The sequence below is a fragment of the Heterocephalus glaber genome, unplaced genomic scaffold (assembly GCF_053883595.1).
Source record: "Heterocephalus glaber isolate CG9 unplaced genomic scaffold, H.glaber_assembly_v1.0 deba00001600, whole genome shotgun sequence".
Taxonomy (NCBI): domain Eukaryota; kingdom Metazoa; phylum Chordata; class Mammalia; order Rodentia; family Bathyergidae; genus Heterocephalus; species Heterocephalus glaber.
The window spans coordinates 7819655-7842011 of record NW_028258372.1 but is presented as its reverse complement, the minus strand read 5'-3'; the positions used below and the strand labels follow the sequence as shown (position 1 = coordinate 7842011).

At 33.9% G+C, this 22357-nt stretch overlaps 1 protein-coding gene across 23 annotated transcripts in view; it reads right to left on the bottom strand.

The window, feature by feature from the left end:
- Positions 1-22357, bottom strand: part of Cdc42bpa (CDC42 binding protein kinase alpha) — a 277951-nt gene that overhangs the window by 17086 nt on the left and 238508 nt on the right. For all 23 annotated transcript variants that reach the window (XM_087194275.1, XM_087194284.1, XM_087194283.1 and 20 more), the window contains 11 exons: positions 20303-20408; positions 17380-17516; positions 16473-16612; positions 15025-15106; positions 12989-13205; positions 11933-11995; positions 10471-11064; positions 8427-8524; positions 5234-5318; positions 3161-3284; positions 2171-2288 (listed from right to left, as the gene is read on the bottom strand). In XM_087194275.1, coding sequence (XP_087050401.1) covers positions 2171-2288; positions 3161-3284; positions 5234-5318; positions 8427-8524; positions 10471-11064; positions 11933-11995; positions 12989-13205; positions 15025-15106; positions 16473-16612; positions 17380-17516; positions 20303-20408 — 1764 coding nt within the window. The remainder of the gene's footprint in view (positions 1-2170; positions 2289-3160; positions 3285-5233; positions 5319-8426; positions 8525-10470; positions 11065-11932; positions 11996-12988; positions 13206-15024; positions 15107-16472; positions 16613-17379; positions 17517-20302; positions 20409-22357) is intronic.

Sequence of the window (22357 nt, the reverse complement as noted above, 5' to 3'; positions counted from 1 at the left end):
AATCTGAAAATACATACAAGATCATAAACTTTTCCATAAAGGTATGTACACAAAGACATGCATACTATTATTATTATATTCAAACATGCATATTATTGTATTCTTTACCAGTATCTATCCTCAGATAGGCATGAGCCCGGGCAGATAGTAAGTGCTCAAGAAACATGTGTTAGGTAATTAAGCGGGTATCTATAAAAACCCCAGTTCATATATCCTTTGGCAGTGAAATGAGAAAAATCATGTTAAAATAACATGGCTGTGAATAACAGTAATTCTGACACATAAAATCTTTGATGCATACTACATGTCCAGGGGAAGAAGTAAGTTTCAAAAATTTACACCAACTTCTTAACCTGGAAATACAAAGGTGCTTACATGATAAGAAAACACGACAGGGGTGGGAAGCACATTAAAATCTGAATTGAACTGCTAGAGTTAAAAAAAAAAAATCAGTGTTAATGCCTAAAAGAACCAATTAGGTGAGCATGGGTTTAAAAAAAAAAATCCGGTGACAGCAAATACTAAAAAAATTAAGAGGTCTACTTAGAATCAGCAACCAGCACAGAAGGTCACATGCTATGGAGCCAGGTGGGGGATGAATCTTTGGAAAATTTTAATCTAAATTTGTTTAGTAATAAAAATATTTTAGGGCTGGGGATTTAGCTCAGTGGTTCTAGCGCCTGCCTCACAAGCTCAAGGTCCTGAGTTCGATCCCCGGTACCAAAAAAAAAAAAAAATTAAAATTAAAAATACAGATTCCTTTTTAGTGGTAGTAAAGTGAGGGGAGAAAAGTAAAGTTAAGGAGGGATACTTTCACAAACTTTCTTACAATGTTTGAAATCTGATATTTTAGTGTTAGGGTGCCTATTCTTATTGTGTATGAAGGTCTAAAACAACTTTGGAACCTTAGTAAATTGATTTTCTACCCAATAGCAGCAGAACACCAAGCAGAGTAACATTTTATTAAATACTGTACTGAAACTATTCCATCCAAAGAAAAATACTGCTAATATGTGAGATTAAAAAAAACCTCTATTCCAAAAAGAAAAGTGGCTATTGTGAATGATCTGAACTCCATAAAGGAAGGAATATTACTATTACCACATAATAATAATCTCTTGATGATAAAAAATAAATATAAAAAAGCAGGGCCAGCTCATTAACTGGGATATTTCCAGCAAAGTACTCAGGCTCAAAAAAATGCAGACTTAATTCTTTTCTTCCCATAAAATAAAAGCAAAATGCCTTTTAAAAGTTAGTTTTTATGTTAAAAATCTGACTGCATATCAAACTATATTACTTAGGGCTGGGGATTTAGCTCAGTGGTTCTGCCGCCTGCCTCGCAAGATCCCAAGTTCAATCCCCAGTACCAAAAAAAAAAAAAAACCCAAAAAACAAAAAACAAACAAAAAAAACTGTATTACTTATTTTTTCTTGCAGCTCTTCTATCACAGTAGTGTTGATAATATGGTTAATTTAAAGCAGATTTCCTTAGAGATATGGGTTAAGATCTATAATTCATCTCCAAATTGGCATTAAATAAAAATTATGCTTAAAATTCTATATAAAGTTTAACGACTATATTGTTCGGAAAGGTCATACTAAAGTTTTAATAGTCTGTAGTACTGAAATGTTAAGAATAAGCAGAACCTAGATAATTAGCTAATTCCACTAATAGTCTTAAGCTCAACATAATGGGTCTGACAACACAATCTATACTGTTAAAACATAACAGCTTTCCTTTGTTGTACTTTTTATGTACAATTTACTAGGCAACATACTTGTAACTGGGCAAAGTAAAAAGATTTAACTTCAGCTAGCTGAGCGGCATGACTATTAATGACCATGCTAACATGGATCTCTTGGGAGAAAAAAGGCCAAATACTTCTGAACTTAGTGAAATTTTAGTGACTTAGTATACAATCTCTCTTAATATGGCACTTTCTTCCATTAACAATAATAAATTTAGGAATGAGAGAAATTTCTAGGGTATGGAAGAATTTGATTTGTTTGATTTCTGACATGTCTAAATTTTATGTTTTGCTGATCAAATATGTCTTTATGCATCTTAAATATATTGTGACAGACTCAGAGAAACATTTTATTATATTAATATAGTCTGTGAAGTCTATATATGTTTTCAAGACTATCCTCTCTCCTTTCTTCTTACCATGGGCAGGTCTTTCAGGATCTGTATTCCATCTCCAGGACCCATGTGTGCTATGTGGTTAAAATTAGTTGGGTTAGAGATTAATTTATTTCTCATTTCTGGATCTCGTAGCATCTCCCTGTAAGACAAACACCTGTTTAGATACTTTTTTCATGGTCAAGGTAGGTAACTTAGGAAAAAAAATTAATTATACTTTATTTTTAGTTTTTAAAAATAAAAATAGAAGTTAAATTGTGTTAATTAGGATATAATTAGAATAATAAACTCAGTTAATTCATTTTCTTAGAATGTTTTGTTTTTCAATTTTAAATACAATATCATGATTTTGGGTGGGAAATGAGAGTGGACCCTTCCATTTTTTAATTTTCTAGAGCTAGGGATCAAACCCAGGGCCTTGCACACACTAGACAAGTGCTCTACCATTGGAACTACATTCCCAGTCCAAAACAGTCTTTTTATAATACTTATATATCAAGGAACTAATATTTGCTTTATTTTACAGATAATTCTGAACATTTTATGTATATATTTTAAAAAATTAGAAATATTTTTGCATGTAATTGAGATGTGCTCATAAAGAGTTATCTGGAATTCTTAAACATATACAGGTTTACTATATAAACAAATATTATTTATGTTTATTTTGTAAAAAGGTAAACATTTCTAAAATTCTAACTATTCTACATAATACAGAAGTGAATCAAAATATAGTATTTAGGTCCAGTGTATTCTCAAAATTTTGAGAATAATATTTAAATGACATTGACAGGTTGCATTCATCGTTGCAGATTTTTTGTGATGTTAGGAACTGAACCTACATAGTAGGCAAAGATGCTACCACTGAGTTACCCTGATAGCCCTGCAGTTTTCAGTCACAGATGAATGACAGATTTTCAAAATTTCCTTCCAAATCAAATGCAGTATTCCCACCAGATAGTTCTTTAGATGCAGGAAGCACGGACAGATGGTAAGTACAAATTAAACATCTACCTCCTCTGTTGCATCCTTTCCTCCTCTGGGACTCTGAAGGAATAACGTCGCTTGTTGTTGATATTTCTAACCATTTGTTTCCGACTATTATCTGATGTTTCAGGAACTACCAGTTCATCCCCTTCTGTTAAAAGAAAGATAACAAGGAATAATGGTGATGTTTAAATTGCTAAAATACTTTTTAATCCATTAATTTCTATGACAGTAGAATCAATTGAACAAATATATGCAATTCTGATTTTTAAAAGTTATACATTGATTGTCACAGTAAATAAGCAATAATTTTCAATTCAACTGTAAACAGATATAGGCTTATATTAGACAAAGCTTAAAATACATTTTCATTTTTATTTTGATTATAAACATAAGATGAAACAATTTTGCTAGAAGAAAACTATAGTTGGTGTCCTTTCACTTTGGTCACTTCACTTCTCATGCCTACCCTTTCTTCTTTCCCACACTACACACTAGTTTCAGTGGCTTAGTATGTTCAAAAGCTGCCATTGCAGGTTTTCTTTTTCTTTGTGTTGGGGATGGAACCCAGGGCCTTCAGTGTGTTAGGTAAATGCTCTGCCATTAGCTACACACCTCTCGTCCCTCAAAGCTGCTGTTAATAGGCACAATAATCAGACAGACATGCCAAACTATTTATATGAATAATTAAAATTATCTTTACATAATAAAGAATTCCTTGCAAAATTTCATCTATGACATGTGGAATAAGGAATTCTATTTTCACTATCTTCCTTTATTAAGGTCAAGAATCTTTGCTATTTCCACTCTCCTGACCTTGACGGAGTAGATCCAATCTTATGCAAATATTTGGAGTTCATCTATGAAATAGCATACAAAATTAAGTATAGGGTCTTAGAAGTTTAACCTTAAGTTTCATTAGCTACATGATAAATCCATCCAGGTAGGAATTATTCCTAAAATCTGAATGTGCTTTCTCAAGTCATACTGGGATAGCCTTTCAGCAGACTTTTAAATCTCCAGTTCTGGGGATGGATAAAAACACTGAATCAGAAGCCAAACAATTTGTTTATTTTACTACTTGAAATAAAAACAAACAAAAAAAAGACAATAAAAATAAACTTTTGATGGATTTTTGTAAATAAACTAAAGTTTACTGGAGGAATATGGGAGGGAGTATTAAGATAATCCCACTACCTATAAATAATTGATATAAACATTTTAATATTTTTCTTATGGCAATATTTTCACTTATATTTAATTCAATTCAAATGTTATTTTAAATACAAAGTACACTATAAGTGCATCTTCATTAAACATATTCACTACAAAAGATCAGAAATTTATGAATACGTTGGTTAGGCAGAAATTTGTTGCTATGGAGTAAGAATGACTTTATTATATAGAAAAGGGCACAATATTCATTAAGAGATATTTTAACTGCTCAGGCCCACAGTGATGACATTTACTTCCATGTGGTCAATTTCCCTGGCATTTTGTACACGGTAGCTAATATCTGGTGTGATAGCCTTACTTTACTACTTTGTGACTGGCCACATGCCTTTCTCTTGTCAGTAACCATTAGGGTTCCCCTTCCCTTCCTGATTCTGGGCACTCTTCTGATTTTCCTCTTCCTTCTGTTTCTTTCAATGTTATCATCAGCACTTGAGAAGTGCTCAACCCTCTGCTGGAGGCACCCCTGGCTGGAGGTGGATTCCTGGAGCCCCAAGTGGAACTCTGGGTGAGTATCTACAATTTCATGCTGCTAATTTTGGTTAAGTTACCATATTAAAAGTACAGAAGACACATTCAAATATACCTTCTCTACTTACCTAGGAACTCCTGAGAAAAATAACAAGGTAGGTCAAAATCAGATATTCTGCTTATACAGCTATGTGACATTTAAACACAGTTACTTTTGTTCAACACTTTATCTTAATATATTAACAGTCTGACAGTCACCAAGATCACACACTCTAGAGTGAGATACACCTGAGTTTAAATCTGTACTTGGCACTTATTACTCATGTGACCTTGGGAAATCAGCCAAGAGATAATATTTCCACTGAAGCTATCCAGTTAATATAAGTATTTTCTTACCTGCCATCTTATTTTTGAAATATATTAATCTAATGGTCTCCAACCCTAAAAGGTTTAATGAGCCGTCAATGTTTAAAGGTCGAGCCTAAAATAGTAAAAAATAAAATCAGTATTTCAATAAAACCTTTAAGACTTAAATGACAAACTTTTGACCTATTTATTAAGTACAACTGTTAAGACCTTTCATTTATCTACTTTTTTTGGGGGGGGTTACCGGGGATCGAACTCAGGACCTTGTACTTGCAAGGCAGGTGGCGGAACTACTGAGCTAAATCCCTGGCCCTTTCATTTATCTACTTTATTGTTTGTTTGTTTTTTTGGTACCGGGGATCAAACTCAATCCTTGCGCTTGCGCAGCAGGCGGCGCTAAATCCCCGGCCATCATTTATCTACTTTAAATTAAGAGTCCTCTTGGGAACAAAATCAACAAGAAACGATAATTCTGACTGGGAAGGCACAGTAACTAATTTGAACAAATTTATAATAATACTTTGAAAAAAGATTATCCTGGGCAAATAAATAAAATTATGTCAAAATACACTTAAACCTTAAATTTGACTTTGTAAAGCCATTAGTGAGCAAATAATTATATTCAGGCAATAGCAACATAGCTGGTATATGAATTCATATCACCAAATAATAAATGCCCACAAATGATGGAAAAGAAAGTACAGATGACTGTATAAAAAGAAAGGTCCACTGGTAAACGGTGATGGAACTGGTTATATGGAACCAATAAAATTGAATTCCTGCTTTGAGTTATATATATAAAAGAAAAAAGAAAAACCAATTCTAAATGAATTAAAGACAGATATGGAACAAGCAAAACTTTAGAACATTTCGAGAAAATGATCATGAAATAGAAAAGCTTCCTAAAGAAGAGAAAAAAGACAAATCTAAAGGACAAGGAAAAATACGATTAAAGTAAAATTAATAACTTCTGTTCAGTAAAATACACCATAAACAGAAATGCTATAGATAGGTCACAAACAGGGTCCATTTCTAACCCCAGGACCACATTATATAATGATATACAAAAATTCAAGAAGAATAATATGAAAAATCCAAGGGGAAATAATAAGAAAAATATATACCAGGCATTTCATGGAACAGGAAATATGAACGATGAATAAAAGATTCCCAATCACACAGTAATCAGGGACATGTAAATTAATAATTCAATGAGATGCCAACTTCATATCTATTTACACAACTATGAATTCTGACAATAGCAAGTCTTAGAGAGGATGTGGGTTAAAAACTCTAATATGTTGTTGATGGGAATATCACTTGGTATTTTCATATTAGAAAATAAGATAACACTCTCTCACAAAGCTGAACAATTGCATTCCTTGTGTCCCATCAGTTCTACTTCTACACACAGGACTTAAAGAAACTCCTGAATGCCTACACAAACAGACATATACAGTCTCATTCACATCTGTAAAAATCTAGGAAATAAATCAAATGTCTGTCAATCACAGAATAAACAGTGACATAGTCAACAGACTACTGTAGTGAAAAAGCAATGAAGTGTAGTACATGTAGCAATGTGTGTGAATCTTTTTTTTGGTACCGGGGATCAAACTTGGGACCTTGTGCTTGCGAGGCAGGTGGTAGCACCACTGAGCTAAATCCCCAGCCCGATGTGTGTGAATCTTATATACACACTGAGCGAAGAAAGCAGGGCAAAACCCAAAACAAAACAGTAACAACAACAAAAAAAACTCAAACCAAACACAGACTGTAGAGAGTCCAAATTTATAAAGCAGGGGGTACTTTTGTTGCATTAGGTATACTTGAAATAGGGTGAATATTTAAATTTTTAAAAATGATTACAGTAAAAGACATCTTGTCCTTAATCCCCCTCAAAATCCTATCCCTCACTTCCAACACACTTAGCCCATTGTTTTTGCCACTTTTGGAAGCAGTTCTAGAAGTCCTCTTTTGTGTCTTTAATTGCACGGTTATAGCTACCTCAATGTCCTGAATTGATTCAAAACATCTACCCTTACGGTCATTTTAACTTTGGGGAAGAGTCAGAATTCACACAGTGCCAGATCTGGTGAATAAGGTGGACAAGGACACACTGAAATGTTTTCACAAGCCTCTCTTCCAATTGGCACTGGGCTGCAGCATTCATTGTATTTTTCTTAATCACACTTCGAAAGACAGGAAGAGGACTTCCAGAACTGCTTCAGAAAGTGGCAAGAATCATGGGATAAGTGTGTTCAAAATGAGGGGGAGCATCCTGAGGGGAATTAATGGCAATGTGTCTTTTACTATAATTAAACATTCACCATATATTTTGACTCTACCTCATATGTGACAAAATACACAAGAGCATTTTCACTACTGAAGTAGTTTTAAATTGGGGCACATTTTAAAATATAATCTTGGCTACTTTCTTTCACCTAGTCTTCTAAATTGCCCCTCAACTAATGATTCACATGCTACAAGTACTATATACAGTCAAATGAAAGTATTACTCTTGATTTTTGCACTTATATAAATTTGCTTTACCTTATGGAAACAGAAAAATGTTAGTGGAAAATATATTTTACTAGGAATATGTGAAATCTCTATTTTTAAATCATGAGACACCTAAACACACTTTGGTTCTAAGTTTAATCATTTTTCTCCTGGGTAAAATCTATCCTCACAAGATTAAACACCATATAACATTATGTGAAAAAGTAATAATTAATAACAATCAAACACTCCCTCAGAAATCTTTAATCCAAAAGCAGAAGATAACAGCAACACTTTATAGATTGTAGGATATACTATAGTTTTTCTTTTTTTGGTATTGGGGATCGAACTCAGGACCTTACGCTTACGAAGCAGGTGGCAGAACCACTAAGCTAAATTCCCAGTTTGGATATACTTTAGTTTTTCATCATGATACCAATCATACCTAATTGATTTGATTGATTGCCTACTGGAGATTGAATGCCTTTGGACTGAGATACATCCCCAGAGCTATTTACTTTTTATTTTTAGACAGGGTCTTGCTAAGAAGTTACTGGGATCAAACTTGGGATCCTCCTGTCTCAGCCACCCAAGAGTGCTGGGATTACAGGCTTGTGCCACCATGCCCAGCTCAATATAGAAAAACTAAAAATGTAATACAAATAATATGGTATTGAGCTATCTTCATAAAATTCATCAGTTGTATTTAATGTGAAATTACCTTTTTGAGAGGAAGAGTCTGAATCCATTCCATGGAGTTCACATCAAATATATCAACTGCATTTTCACTGTATACTGAGAGATAAGGTGCATTGTAACCTGGAAGAAAGGAAAAAGGTAACAGCTTTGCTGCTTATTTTGAAGTATTAAGCCCCAAACATTTGAAAGGTCTATCCTAAGTAACTGCACAGTGGAAACTTCCAAATCCTATTGTTATCATGTAAGAGCCACATTAAAACATTTTTGAAATAAGCACAGCATAAATTGTAAAGGAAGAATTGGCATACCCATCATCCTGATTATATAGCACTTCTAATACAGAAGACTTATGCTAACATTAGCCCAATAAAGAGGTTACATTTTAAAGTATCTGACTCTTAAAGTAGTTATTAAGAGTGAAACAAACTTACAAAGTAGAGAAATCTTCAGGTTAAGTGTTCTAGACCCAGTTAAAAATGTGTAATAAAGTACCTGAACACAGTTACCTGAATATGGTAGATGCTCAATATCTATTGGTTGAAAAACTGAACATTAATAGTGACACAAATAGATTAAAATTATTTAGCTAAACTAAGGTTATAGATTAATTACTGACAAAGCTATTAAAAATTAAATCAGTCTAACTCGTACTCTACATTAGAATACTTTGAATTTTTATGAGTTACAAACAGCACTCATTCTACATACTGTACTACAAGTAAGAGTATGTATTTCAGAAGAAATAAAACATTAAAAATAGTTAAATCTGGGTGGGTTGAGATTAGACTTTTTTCATTCTTTTAATATAGATTTCCTGATTTTTCTGTAATAAGTATTTCTTGTCCTCCTAAACATTCTTCCTCTGCACTTTACAATTAATGGGCCCCAACTCCATCATTCCTTCTCTGTCCTGTTAAGATGGAAGAGGTTTCACATCTCCTTCCTCAAATAATTTTTCTGTGTTATAAACTCCATCCTCTTTGGCCCTCTTGGGGATCTTACTGTATTTTCTGTATTTCCGAGATAAGACAATCTTTCCCTAGGGGTTCTTTCCTATCAGTATTTAAGCATACCCATGTATCTTCCTTTACAAAGAAAACAATTTGGATTAGCTACTCCTTCTACATCCTCATCTGAATGGTGAATCTGCATGGATTTCCTTCTCTATTCATGGAGTATCACAGAAATCATGACAGAGAGTGGTTCACTGGATATAGTGGATAATATTATATAGTGGATATTCATCCACTGGATATTATATAGGACTTCCTCAAGTTTTCTGAAAAAGCTCTCTACCTCTCCTATGGTATCTTAGATCTGCTATCATGGCACTTGTCTTCTACTACTGTAACTTTTGTTTTTACCATGAATCTCTTTTACTGCACCCTATGCTCTGTGAAGGTACAGTGTGTCTATTTTGCTCATTGAGACATCTCATATAGTAAAATCACATGTATTCAATAACAATTGAATTATTATTTAACAATAACAGTATTCAATTATTTGTTAATGTCTTAATATTTCTTCAGAGTGAAATAAGCAATTTTGTTTATCTAGATTAAAATATAAAACTGAGTAACATTGCTTCTAGATGCTACATCATGCCTTTTATAGAACTGATTAAACAATTTACTTCGCCAGAAAAAGTCTTGTGAGCTACTGATACAGCACTGTATTTTTGGGGACAATGAAGAGATTCAGAGCTATTTTTTTTTTTTTTTTTGGTACCGGGGATCGAACTCGGGTCCTTGTGCTTGCGAGGCAGGCAGCGGAACCACTGAGCTAAATCCCTGGCTCATTTAGAGTTATTTTGATAAATACCATAGGATAAAAAAAAATCCATTTCAGAAAAACATCTGTATTAAGTATGCAATGTGAACGTCAATCTTGTTTGCTTAGGCTTAACTATATATGATTACTTTGGAAAAACAACAAAGTATGTAGGAAACGTCTTAACAATGACTTTTTTAAAAACCTGTTATTAACAATGACTACACTTAGACGAAGTGGAAGAGAAAAGAAAGCAAGAAGGCATAATAAGACAGCCATAAGAAAGTGAGTCTTACAACAAGAGGAAGGATTTGCTGGCCACATCAATTCCTGTTGTCTAGATCTTCGGCCCTGGCAGTCAGTGTATATTCCAATGCTGTTAAAACACAGCAGATATTCTTTACTGGAGATCTCAACTGCGCAGATAGCATCCATTGGTTGATGTGTAATAAATGACAGTGTGTGATCATTTGAATGGAGCATACTGCATGGACTTCCTTCTCCATTCAAGGGGTATCTTAGAAATCCTGACTGAAATCCCACACAGAGTTGTTCACTGAAGACTGCCATCCACTGGACATTATATGGGACTTGAATTTCCTTAAATTTTCTGTGACGGGTCTTGCTCTGAAATAGTTCATAACAGAGGACCTGCCTTTTCATTGCCACACACAGGCATGTTAGAGCTCCATGGCGTACTTTTCCAGAAGTTATAGTTTGACACCCTTTAGTTTCTGCCAACTTGTAAAAATCTGTCTCTCGCCCGTCCAAAGCTGACATAGGAAAAAGTCGTACATGACGATTTCGTCCTGAGATCACTGCAACAAGCTGATCACTTGGAATGAGTTCAATCTGATGAATCTTCTTATTGTCACCAACTCTAATAATTTCTACACACAGAAATAATAAATTAAATGCAAAATAGTTTTATTAATTATACTCCCATTATTCTCAAAAAGATATGTCGATTTATAAAAAGGATACAGATACACATACAGAAGAATAAGTCAGAAATCATAGAAAAAAAGGAAGATAATTAAACCCATTATAAGACCATTTAACTCACCTATTATAGGCATTAAATTTAGCACTGAGAACTCTGGTATCCAGGACAGCCAAAGCAAAGAATTCTTGTGTAAAAGCATGCCAAGACTTCAAGAAAAACCTTTTTACTGGTACTATATTCTAAAGACCTTCACCTGTTTTAAAAACTGAGTAACTAGTAATTCTTATTTCTATGAAGGTGTTTCTATGGATAACAATGAAGTTTAAATAAATAGATAATTTGACACCAAGATAGACTTATAATACTATAATTATGAATACGAAATTCAATTGATTTCTCTTTGTTTCAACTTGCACTTAATTTTGTCCTAGGAAAAAAACCTATTATATGAAACTATGGGAATAAAACTGAAACAAAAATATTTTAATGGCTGTTACTTCTTATAGGACTAATAAAGCACGGGAAAAGCAGGTTGTAGCTTTTTACCATTTACCATCTTTAGAAATAAGATCTGAGTTCATACAGGAGTACTACTAAACAAAATGACACAGAGATACTATGTGCTTGAAGTTTTAGAATCTAAGGGGATTACAGAAATTTAATCCTTTGACTTAGAAATATTTTCAAATTTTGCCTAGAAATTTCAGTTTTGGAATAATAAGAGCAAACTTTTCTCATTTTAGAATTTAGACTCCAGAATTTTCTAACATATGATTTAAAATTACTCAAAAAATAATTTGATTTTCTCTTACCATCTTTGGTGACATGCACAACAAATAATCCTTCTTCATTTCCCAAAGCTATCCTTTCATGATCTATATAAGACACATATATAAAATATTTTTATTAGGCAGAGAACCACATAAAACAGAATAAATCAGATAATAAAATTTGGTGCAAAAATGGAAGTAATGAAAATATAACAATTAACACTATGCAATCTTTCAGATTACAGTGGTAAATACCTCATATAACATTTAAATACCTTATATAATATTAAATACCTCAAATAACATTTAAAAATCTGTATCAATACCTATGAAAACAAGCAAACGTTTATCTAATAAATGATTAAAAAGAGAAAAATCTAGTTTTTTAGTGGCTTAGGTCTAGTTCCATGTGTTGTTTTGAGAGGAAAGGACTGTGGAAAGTATTTGAACCCTGCTATAAAACTTCTCAGTAGTTACTTGAAAGTAACAAAAAGTTAAGTGTGTAAGTAATTGTGTAAGAATATGGCAAAAATTTAAACTATCAGATATTAAACTTGCCATTTACTGAGGGCATTTTAACTGCGGGGTACTCTGCCTTACGTATTCCATGTTTTTTAAACTTCTCAATAACCTTAGAAAGGTAATTACTGTCTATGTATTGTATGTGAAACTTAAGCTCCAAGAAATTAACTTTTCTAATTCACCCAAGTGGAAAATAGACGAATAGGTTAATCTTTAGTACTGTTGGCTTTTTTTTTTTTTTTTTAGAGAAACACTTTATTTTTTAAATTTTGTTTTGGTACTGGGGATTGAACTTGGGACCTTGCACTTGGAAAGCAGGCGGTGGAACCACTGAGCTAAATCCCTGGCCCCTAGCAGTGTTGGTTTTTCAGAAGAAAATACATGTCTATTATAAAGTATAACAGCTGAAAAACAAATAATATAGGTCTCACTTGTTTCAATAAACATTTACTGAACATCTGTGATAGAAGGGATATTATGTTGGCCACTGGGGATTTCTAGACAAAAGCCAATTCCAGCTCACAAGGTAGATCAGTAAACAATTATGAAAATATAATAAATAATATAAATTCATACCTATGATTGCAGCAGCCTGGGTTGTTTTAATAAGAGGCAGAGCGCTGTCATAAGCCTCTTTGGGAACATAGACTGAGCGGTCTCTGAATTTGTTTTTCTTCAAGATCTTGTGCAATTCACTGAGCACTCCTACCCACTTACTCTTCTCATTCTCACTGTCGGCCAGCATCAGGATTGAACATTTGTTATTAGGCGCTGAGAGTTGTGAAGCTGTGACCTGGGAAAATTTAATTAATATTCATGATATAATGGTGCTGATTTCATGGTATGCTGGTTTGTTTGGCATTCACCAATAGTATGAGCATTCATTAAATGACACCTTTAGCAGCGTTCAGCTGTTCCTAATCAGAAGAACTAGTTCTAACACTAGAATTCATGACAAGATAAGGTAGGAGACACCATTCAAGGTGTTAAGTGTCACTTTTATTTTCCTTGCTACAAAAGTACCAAAACAGCAGCACAAAAAAATGCATTACACAGTCCTATAACAACTGACATTTATAATCACCGAACATCAGATGGGTCTAAGCACTTTACAAGTATTAAACATTTAACCTTCTTAACAACTCCATGAGACAGAAACTGTTATTCAATCTTCATTTTACATATAAAAACTGTGATAAAAAGAAATTTAATTTGTTCAGGGGCACAAAGTAGAGGTCTAGGATCCTATATTCATGCTCTTATGGACTATAGTATACTGTTTAAAAAAGTCATGAATGCTCAGAAATACATTCTCTGGTATTTCATAAAAATAATTTATATTATTAAAGAAGATCACCCAATGAGAAATGTAATTGTGTTGTATACCTAAAATGTACCAATAAAAGAATTTAACAACAACAACAAAAAAAGATCAGATCACTTGAGTTGGTATTTAAACAAAAGTTTATCATTCTAAAACTCAATCAGAATAGTTTTAAATTTTATATATGCAGAATCACCTCTCTCATATATAAAATGCTTTGTTCTAAATATGTATCCTTCTTAGGCATCAGTGACAATAAAAATCACTCTGCCAATCAGCTGTAGCTAAGTGGGTATCTACAGGCTCCCGGGTGGCCGAGGAGAGAACAAATAATTGACAGTGTGGAAACTGAGGGACTAAGTACTACCTCTGATCTTCAGACAATCAGGAGACATGTACCAAGCAGATGGGTCTAACAACAGGGTTGGAAAAAAATTTCTATCTTAATTTACCCTTTCAAGATCATAGGGTAAATAGCCTCCAACTGTCAACAATTCCTCCTATGGATTTCAACCTTTTGAAATCAAGAAGCAGAGTCCATTTCCCTTCCCCTTAAATGGGAGACTCACAATTTTGACCAACAGAATGCTGAAGAGTTATCAGGCCTGTTTTGGGCCTATTCCTTACAAGGCCTGGCAGCTTCTTTTGCTTTCTTGGAAGCCAGCCATCAAGGATGGGAGACTGAGATCACTCAGCTAACAGTGACAAGGCCACAGATGAAAGGCTGTTTTGGATATTCCAGGCCCAGATAGTGCAGTCAGGTGAGTGTCCTTAGCCAACACCCTAGAAGTGTCCAGCTAATTCATAAAAAGGTGAAAAATCGCTGTTGTGTAAGCTATTAAATTTTTAAATAGTTGTTATAAAAAAGTAAGTAACTAAGGGCCAGGGATTTAGCTCAGTGGCGCCGCACTTGCCTCAAAAGTGCAAGGTCCTGAGTTCAATTCCCAGTACCAAAAAAAAAGGTAAGTAACTGAAACACAATTTTAAAAACAATAAAAAGAGAAAATTCTATTTTTTAAAAATTCAAGAAAACTCATATTTATCCAATTTTCCATGTGATAGTATTTATTTAAAAAGTCAATCAGGATTCAACAATATTATCTAACAGGAAAAATATTTTTAGAAGCCATTTTACATGCATCAATTTTCTAAATATTCAAGTATGAGATGATATGAAATATATCAAAAATGTAAAATTTAGTTGTACTCATAAGTTTATGATTTATATGGAGGTACAAAGCATACTGATTAAAAATAAATGAGTGATCAAATTATAGCACACACTTACTCTAAATATACAAGGTATATCTTTACGACTTGCATGAATAACATCAGAAGCCAAGACAGAACTCACAGAAAATTCTTCATCTCTGAAAGAACAGTGAAACATTTAAAGTTAATACACAGAACGATGTGTGTATGGTTTTGGTTGTATAATCAAATAACATACATGAAGAGATCCTCAAAGTTGAACTGCACAGAATAGTGCATTGAATAAAATGATTTTTCCCCATTGTAACTGATAATACCCAAAGTATTTGTTAACAGTAACTTAACAGTGGTACATTATACAAGAGCCAGAAATAACTGTTGGCTTATCCAAAGATACAGGCCAGAAAGTATATATGAAGAACTGGGATTTGGATCTTACAGTGGGTCTTCAGAGGTCACAGAGGACCTTCTTGCCTCCCATAGTAAGTCTCGTGTGTACTCAACCCAGTTCACCTGACATTTTATTTTTCCTTCAACATCTAAAACAGATTTCCTACATAACAATTCATTCCTTGTGATTTCCTCAATTTTGTTATTGGTACTGTATTTCTTTTGGCCATAAGTCTTGACACCTTAGTCTTTGATTTTTATTTTTAGACACAAGGTCTTGCTATGTTGCCCAAGATGACCTCAAACTTCTGGGCTCAGCTGATCCCCCTGCCTCAGCCTCTTGAGTAACTAGGACTACAGGTGCATACAACTGCACCTAGCCCTCCCTCCCTATCTTTCTACATTCAGTCTCTTAGCAAGTTTTGCCAGATACTGCTTATATTTCTTGCACTGGTCCCTTCATATTCCATATTTGTGGAGAAAATAATACATTTGAGTTACAGATTTTAAATGCTTGTGTGAGGCACAGCTAGAAATGTGGGTTTTGCGTGATGGATGGCTATTTCTGAGCTGGAGATGTGTCTGGGAGTCATCAAAGCAGAAGTTATGGCTGAAGGTATGGGAGAAGATACGATTCCTTAGGGACACTACTTGGAGTTATAAGAAGAGGTAAAAGAGAGTACTCCAAGAATCTGAAAAATAAGATCAGAAATGTCCAATAGATGTCTAATTTAAATGATCCCTCATTCACCATGTTTTCCAAGACCTTGTCTGATCTGAGATTTTATTCCTTTCTTCACAATGGGTTATACTCTGTGCCTTTAGGTGATGATATAAACACTACATCTTAGGCTTCAGATAACCCACAACCTTTAAACCGGTCTTCTAGCCCCAGACACCAGCTTCTATTCCTTGGCTCCTAGCCCCACACACTCAACCTACATGTCAATCTGTTTTATAATTACAACTTACTTCATATATTTAATGATGCTACTATAGCAATATGAGCAAATTAGAAAATCAACATGAAATCAGATCATTTAAGTAAAACCATGGCAATTTTAAAGAAAAACCAGTCTTTTTTATTCCTATGCTGCAATGATATAAACATCTTTCTTTACCCCAAAGGCTTACCTCATGTCAATAACTTGACTAATGACAACACTGGGCTGAGATGCTTTTCCTTCAGTGATATCATACAGAAAGAGTTTGAAGTCACAAACCACAGCCAGGGCCCTCTGCCATCCTTTCTTTACTCCAGCTGGCTTAGGGATCTTAGTTTTGTTTCAGACAGGCACAAACACAATTCAAATGAAAATGTCAGCAACAGCCTCTTTAATTCTTTATGTAAACACAGAATAAAAACTTAAAGATAATATGCACATGGGCTGGGGATTTAGCCCAGTGGTTTCGCCGCCTGCTGCGCAAGCGCAAGGACCCAAGTTTGATCCCCGGTACCAAAAAAAAAAAAAAAAAGATAATATGCACAAATTCAAAATTTGCCACTTTGGTTGGTAAAGTAGCAGATGGGATATGCATGTCATTAATAACATAAGAGAAAAACAGTAAATGACTTTTGCCTTTTACCAAAAGAGTTTCAAATGGCACCATTTTAACTTTTAGAAGTAATTCCATTAATGCAGCACTCATGCTTCTTTACAGCATAGAAGTCAAATCTGGTAATAAGATGAAATTCAGCTTATGTACTGCAAGTATTACTACAAAGACAGCAAGATTACATCTTGAAAATATCTCACAATTCATAAGCATACTCTGCACCTCTCTGGCAAGACTGGAGGTCAAAAACTCCTTTATGGAGATCTCAATATATGTTCATCATAACAGGAGTAACACAGAAAAGTTTGTGACATTTTAGAATTTATTTCCAAATAAAAGCTAAATTTTTGCTTTCAAATCATTACTCTGAATAAAAAAATTAGATGAATTGTATTTAATTTTGTCAAGTACTATGTGAAGTGACTATTTTAATTTGTTGATAAATCTTAAAGGATTGATCTAAACCTGAATTAATGATACTCACTCTAACATGACCTTCATACGCCGTTCCTATTCCTTTCTGTGGGTCTATACCCAGGGGACCTTTTGTCTGCTCAGGAGGAACTGGACATGCAGTTGGAGCTTTGTTTACACAAGTTATATGGCATGAGAATCCACACACTTTGAGAGAGAAAGAACCCAAAACATTAATAAAAATCCACTTAACAACAACAACCACAACAAAATTCACTGAGCACTAACTGCATACAATGTGGTATGATGAATGCTTATATTTTATTTTAAATAAACTTATCATTTGGGAAACTAATTTATCTACCAATCAATAGGAATTTCAATGAGAAACAGTAAATTTTTAATTATTTGTAATATATTGTTCTCTGTTAACATTATAATTCCTACAAAAGTGGTTTCTGGAGTTCTTTCTATTCTAGCTCTTCATCCTACAATGACATGGTATTTGTCCTGAAATTTCTCCTGCAATTGTCACTTATGAACATTAAGCTATCTGACATCTCTGCTACATCTGGCAAGTTTTACTAATCTTGAAAATAAAAATTTTCAATAATTAAAGAGTTATGAACTAAGGGTAAATTTTTGGTATTAATATTCTACATACTTAAACTACAGCTAGGGTAATAATAATTAACACTTTATTTCCTGTGACAATATGACAGGTACAGTTATTATGCCAATGTCATATGTGACTTGCTCAGAGTCACTGAATTCAGAAGTGGCAATGCTGCAATTCAAACCCAGGTAGTCTGGCTCAGAGCCTGCATATTTAGCTATTAATAGTATTGCAATAATCCTTTTATTTGATATTCACATGGTGAATTTGAGATTCTAAAACAAGATGATAAATAAAAACAAACTCATAGGTTTCAATGAAACTGGGTTGGGTGAAAATTAAAGGTTAAAATATTTAAAACAAACTTGTTCGCAGGAGTTATATTTTAACATTACAATTTCTACTCCTAAAAATAATCTTAGAGGATTCTGGAGGAATACTAAGAAAGAAACTGAAGCAATATATTACTGTGAGAATACATACACCTAGGAGAAATGGATTACACATCAGTGACAGGCATTATGAAACTAATAAAGAGGGAAGATAAAGATACTTTCAAAGATAAAGGTACTGTCAAAAACTATCCTAACTTCTCAATTCATGTAAGTGGAATTTCTAACAAGTTACAATTTGTTTTACTAACAAGGAAAAAAAAAATCTCACCTTCAAAGGGTAGTGAAAGCAACAAAGTAAGCATCTATACTGGATCTAATCCAGGGATAAATAAAAATGGCAGGAGTCTTTAGAGCTTGTACCAATTATCATAACATTTACAAAAACCTGTCGGACAAAAGGTGGGGATAGTCCTATGTCCCCATGGCTTTATAAGGTAGGCTTTAAGGATTTGAAGAAAAGACAGGCATAATTTCACAGCACACGATGCCAGAACGTAAGAGAGCCCATACAGATCTCCAAAAGTCCTTATTACAAATACTTTTGATGAATAAAAAATGGTCAAGGATTTAAAAAGCCAGGTATCTGCCCAGGATGCTTTCTGATAAATGAACTGTAAAGTAACAGACAAGAACTGGCTATGGTCCAAAATGAGACAAAGATAGCAATCTGTATAAGTTTCTCCATTGGCTTCAGTCACATGATCCATGGTACAGGCTATTTCTTCTCAGACTACTTGGTTATCTTGTGCTTTTCTTCCCCTTAACTGTGTCTCCCAAGGCCCTGTCCTTGTTCTTTCAATCTATGTGCACATCGTGGATAATGTCAGTCATATCCATGACTTAATACACTCATAACTCTCAAATCTTTACTCTGTAGCCATGACTCTTTTCTTCTGAACCCATGTTATCTAAAGGATAATGCAATCTAGATCTTCCACTTCAGTCCTGAGAACTGACCAAATGTAGAATGCACTGCCTTAGTATGCTGTTAATTTCCCCTTTCCTCAAAGTAGTTAAATACAGGCTAATTGCAGGTGAAGAGAAGACATGCATATGATGGGGAGTGACTACACTTTTAAAGTCCTCCTAAAGGACTTCTAGAGGCCTTTCCAATACTAATAGCAAAAGAGCTAAGAAACAGAAACTAGTATTAGAATTTGAGTTATCAACTTTTTTTGGTCATTTTAATAAGATATGCCAGAAAATTGTATGAGGTAGTTTTGTAGTAGCAAAATGTCATTTGATTAAAAAAAACTATATTTCTAAAATTTAAATAATTTTTATTTTGGAGGCCTTGGAAAACATAAAGTAGTATCTAAACAAATATACTTTGTTTTCTGCTTCAAGGCCTCTGATCCTCTCTCTCTTATCTCTTGGAATGTGAGCTGGCTCCACAAGGGTATGATCTTTTTCGCATTCACTACTTCATCTCCAGTGCCTAGCAGCACAGAGGAAGCATATAATAAACACACAACAGAAAAATCAATGAATAGGTAGGAGAAACCTCTGTTATTAATACTAGGAATAACTATCATTTGAGGCATTGTGGCAGACATTCAGTATTTCTGAAAAGGCACAGGGTTGTCTACTTCTCAATGATTTCTCTAATAAATAATGTTGTAATTAAACAATAGATCCAAGGACAATTTTTGTGTCTTCTGTCACATAAGTCACCAACATTCAACAGATTTTATTTATTTTGGGGGGCCAGGGGTACCAGGGATGGAACTCAGGACCTTGCGCTTGCGAAGCAGGCAGCGGCACCACTGAGCTAAATCCCCACCCCTCAACAGACTTTAGCAAGGTGCTCAGTTTATTATTTACATTCTTGTTATCTAGAGAAAAACACATAATTAAGTGAAATAAACATGGTATTTCTTTTAAAGAGAATAAAGTTATTTGATTACAATTTAAGAAGTAAATATTAGGACAAATAAAGTGGTGCCTATACAAGTCCTATTTTATTTCCATTTTGTTCTTACCTTCACATGAACAGCCTTGTCTGATTAAACCCACCATCAGAGAGGTACACTGATGACATTTGGTGGGAGAAGTGAAAGATTTTACAAAAAACTGATGAGTCTTGCGCTATAAAACAAGTTGATAAAAATATACATTATTTAAGGATTTCCTTAATGTTAGTTAGTCTCTATGCATATATTATCTCCTAGAATGTTTTCTACATACAATAAATTCTTTCCATTTTTTACATCTTAGTTTAATGCTATTTAAATGTTTTATTAGAAATCACTGAGTTAGAATAAGCTAAAATAACACCGTATAAGATAATGATTAAATGATAATTTATTGTTTTGGTTTTACTCATAAATCTTGGTTTCAGGATTTCTTTAAATTCTTCAAATTATTCTTTACCAAGAAGTGAAATTTTGTACATTTATACCTATATAAATACAGTTTAATATGCGTTATACCTTAGGAAGAAGAAAGTATATAACTTTCTTTTTTTTTTTTTGTACTGGGGATCAAACTCAGGACCTTGGGCTTGCAAGGCAGGTGCCAGAACCACTGAGCTAAATCGCTGGCCCTAATAACATTCTTATTTCTACTGTCTATCATGAATTTAATTTTCTAAGAGCAAGAACAAATAATATGCTTCATAAATCTCTTTTTCTTCCACAGACAGAGGCAGTATGATACTTGAGCAGATAAAAATACACTCATATTATTCCTGAGACAGATGGCAGCTTACAATTTCTTATTGAAAAGCCAGTACCTAAAGATTTCTAAGTCTTGGCTGATTTACTGGTGGTAAGCCAAAGATATTTCATCTCTTTGGAATACTCTTGTCCTCTCCAATCACCTCTTAGCATGTTTTAATTGCACATGAATTATAGGAAATGTCCTCTTTTTTTTTTGATACTGGGGATCGAACTTGGGTCCTTGCGCTTGTGGGGCAGGTGGCAGAACCACTGAGCTAAATCCCCAGCTGCACACGAATAGCCCTTTCTCTGCTCCACTGTGTGAACTTAGGAGCAAGTTACACTTGAGTCCTTTGCGTCTCACTTTCTTCATCTATAAAATAGGGTCCATAATAGTATCTAATTCAGAGGATAGTTAAGTTTAAGTGTTATAATAGAAACCTTTCAAACAATGACTGGCACATATAGGCATCAAAAAAACCCATTTACTTCTCTATGAAAACAAATTTGGCCAATCATTTCTCTTTTATACATGTGATTTAATTTAAACCAGTAAGAACTCTCTGTATTCCAATATATGTTAATTCTGATAAAAAATTCTTATGAAGTAATTCTTATTTCAGCTGAGATTAACATCGTATTAACAAAATTACCTAGTAGGGTGTAGGGGTCCTTGCCAGTAATCCCTACACTCTGGGAGGCTAAAGAAGGTGGATCTCAAGTTTGAGCCCAGCCTGGGCAACTTAGTGACAAGTGAAATGAAACAAAGGGCAAGGGAAGTAGCTCAGAGCAAAGGCTTTGGGTTTAATCCCCAGTACTGAAAAAAAAAAAGAGGGGCTGGGGATTTAGCTCAGTAGTTTCACCACTTGCCTCGAAAGCACAAGGACCCAAGTTCTATGCTCGGTACCAAAAAAAAAAAGAAGAAGAAAAGAAGGTTTTTTTGTTTTGTTTTGTTTTTTAAAAACAGAATGATCTGACTACCATTACTAGCCAGGGAATAGGGTGAAACCTTGGAACTTCAAGTAGTCATGAGCTCTGGTCCAACCTCAAACCATTCTATTCTTACTGCTTTGAAGAAAAGTTATCTTAATTATCTTTAAATCACAGCATGCTGCAGACTGTTTGAATCACCTTTGGTGACCAAACTGATATCAGTGACACAGTTAAAGCTTTAAAAAGTTACCAGTTTAAAAAAAAGAAAAAGGAAAAAAACCCATATATTCTTCCTACTATTAGCAGCGGTGATTATTTTCACTCATACAGAATATATTTTCTTTCCAAGCTTTTTTTTTTTTGTAACTTTGAAGAAATCAGTATCAAAATCACAGGAAATACACAAAACAGAAGAAATCTATTCTCATTGTTTTGGGGAACATG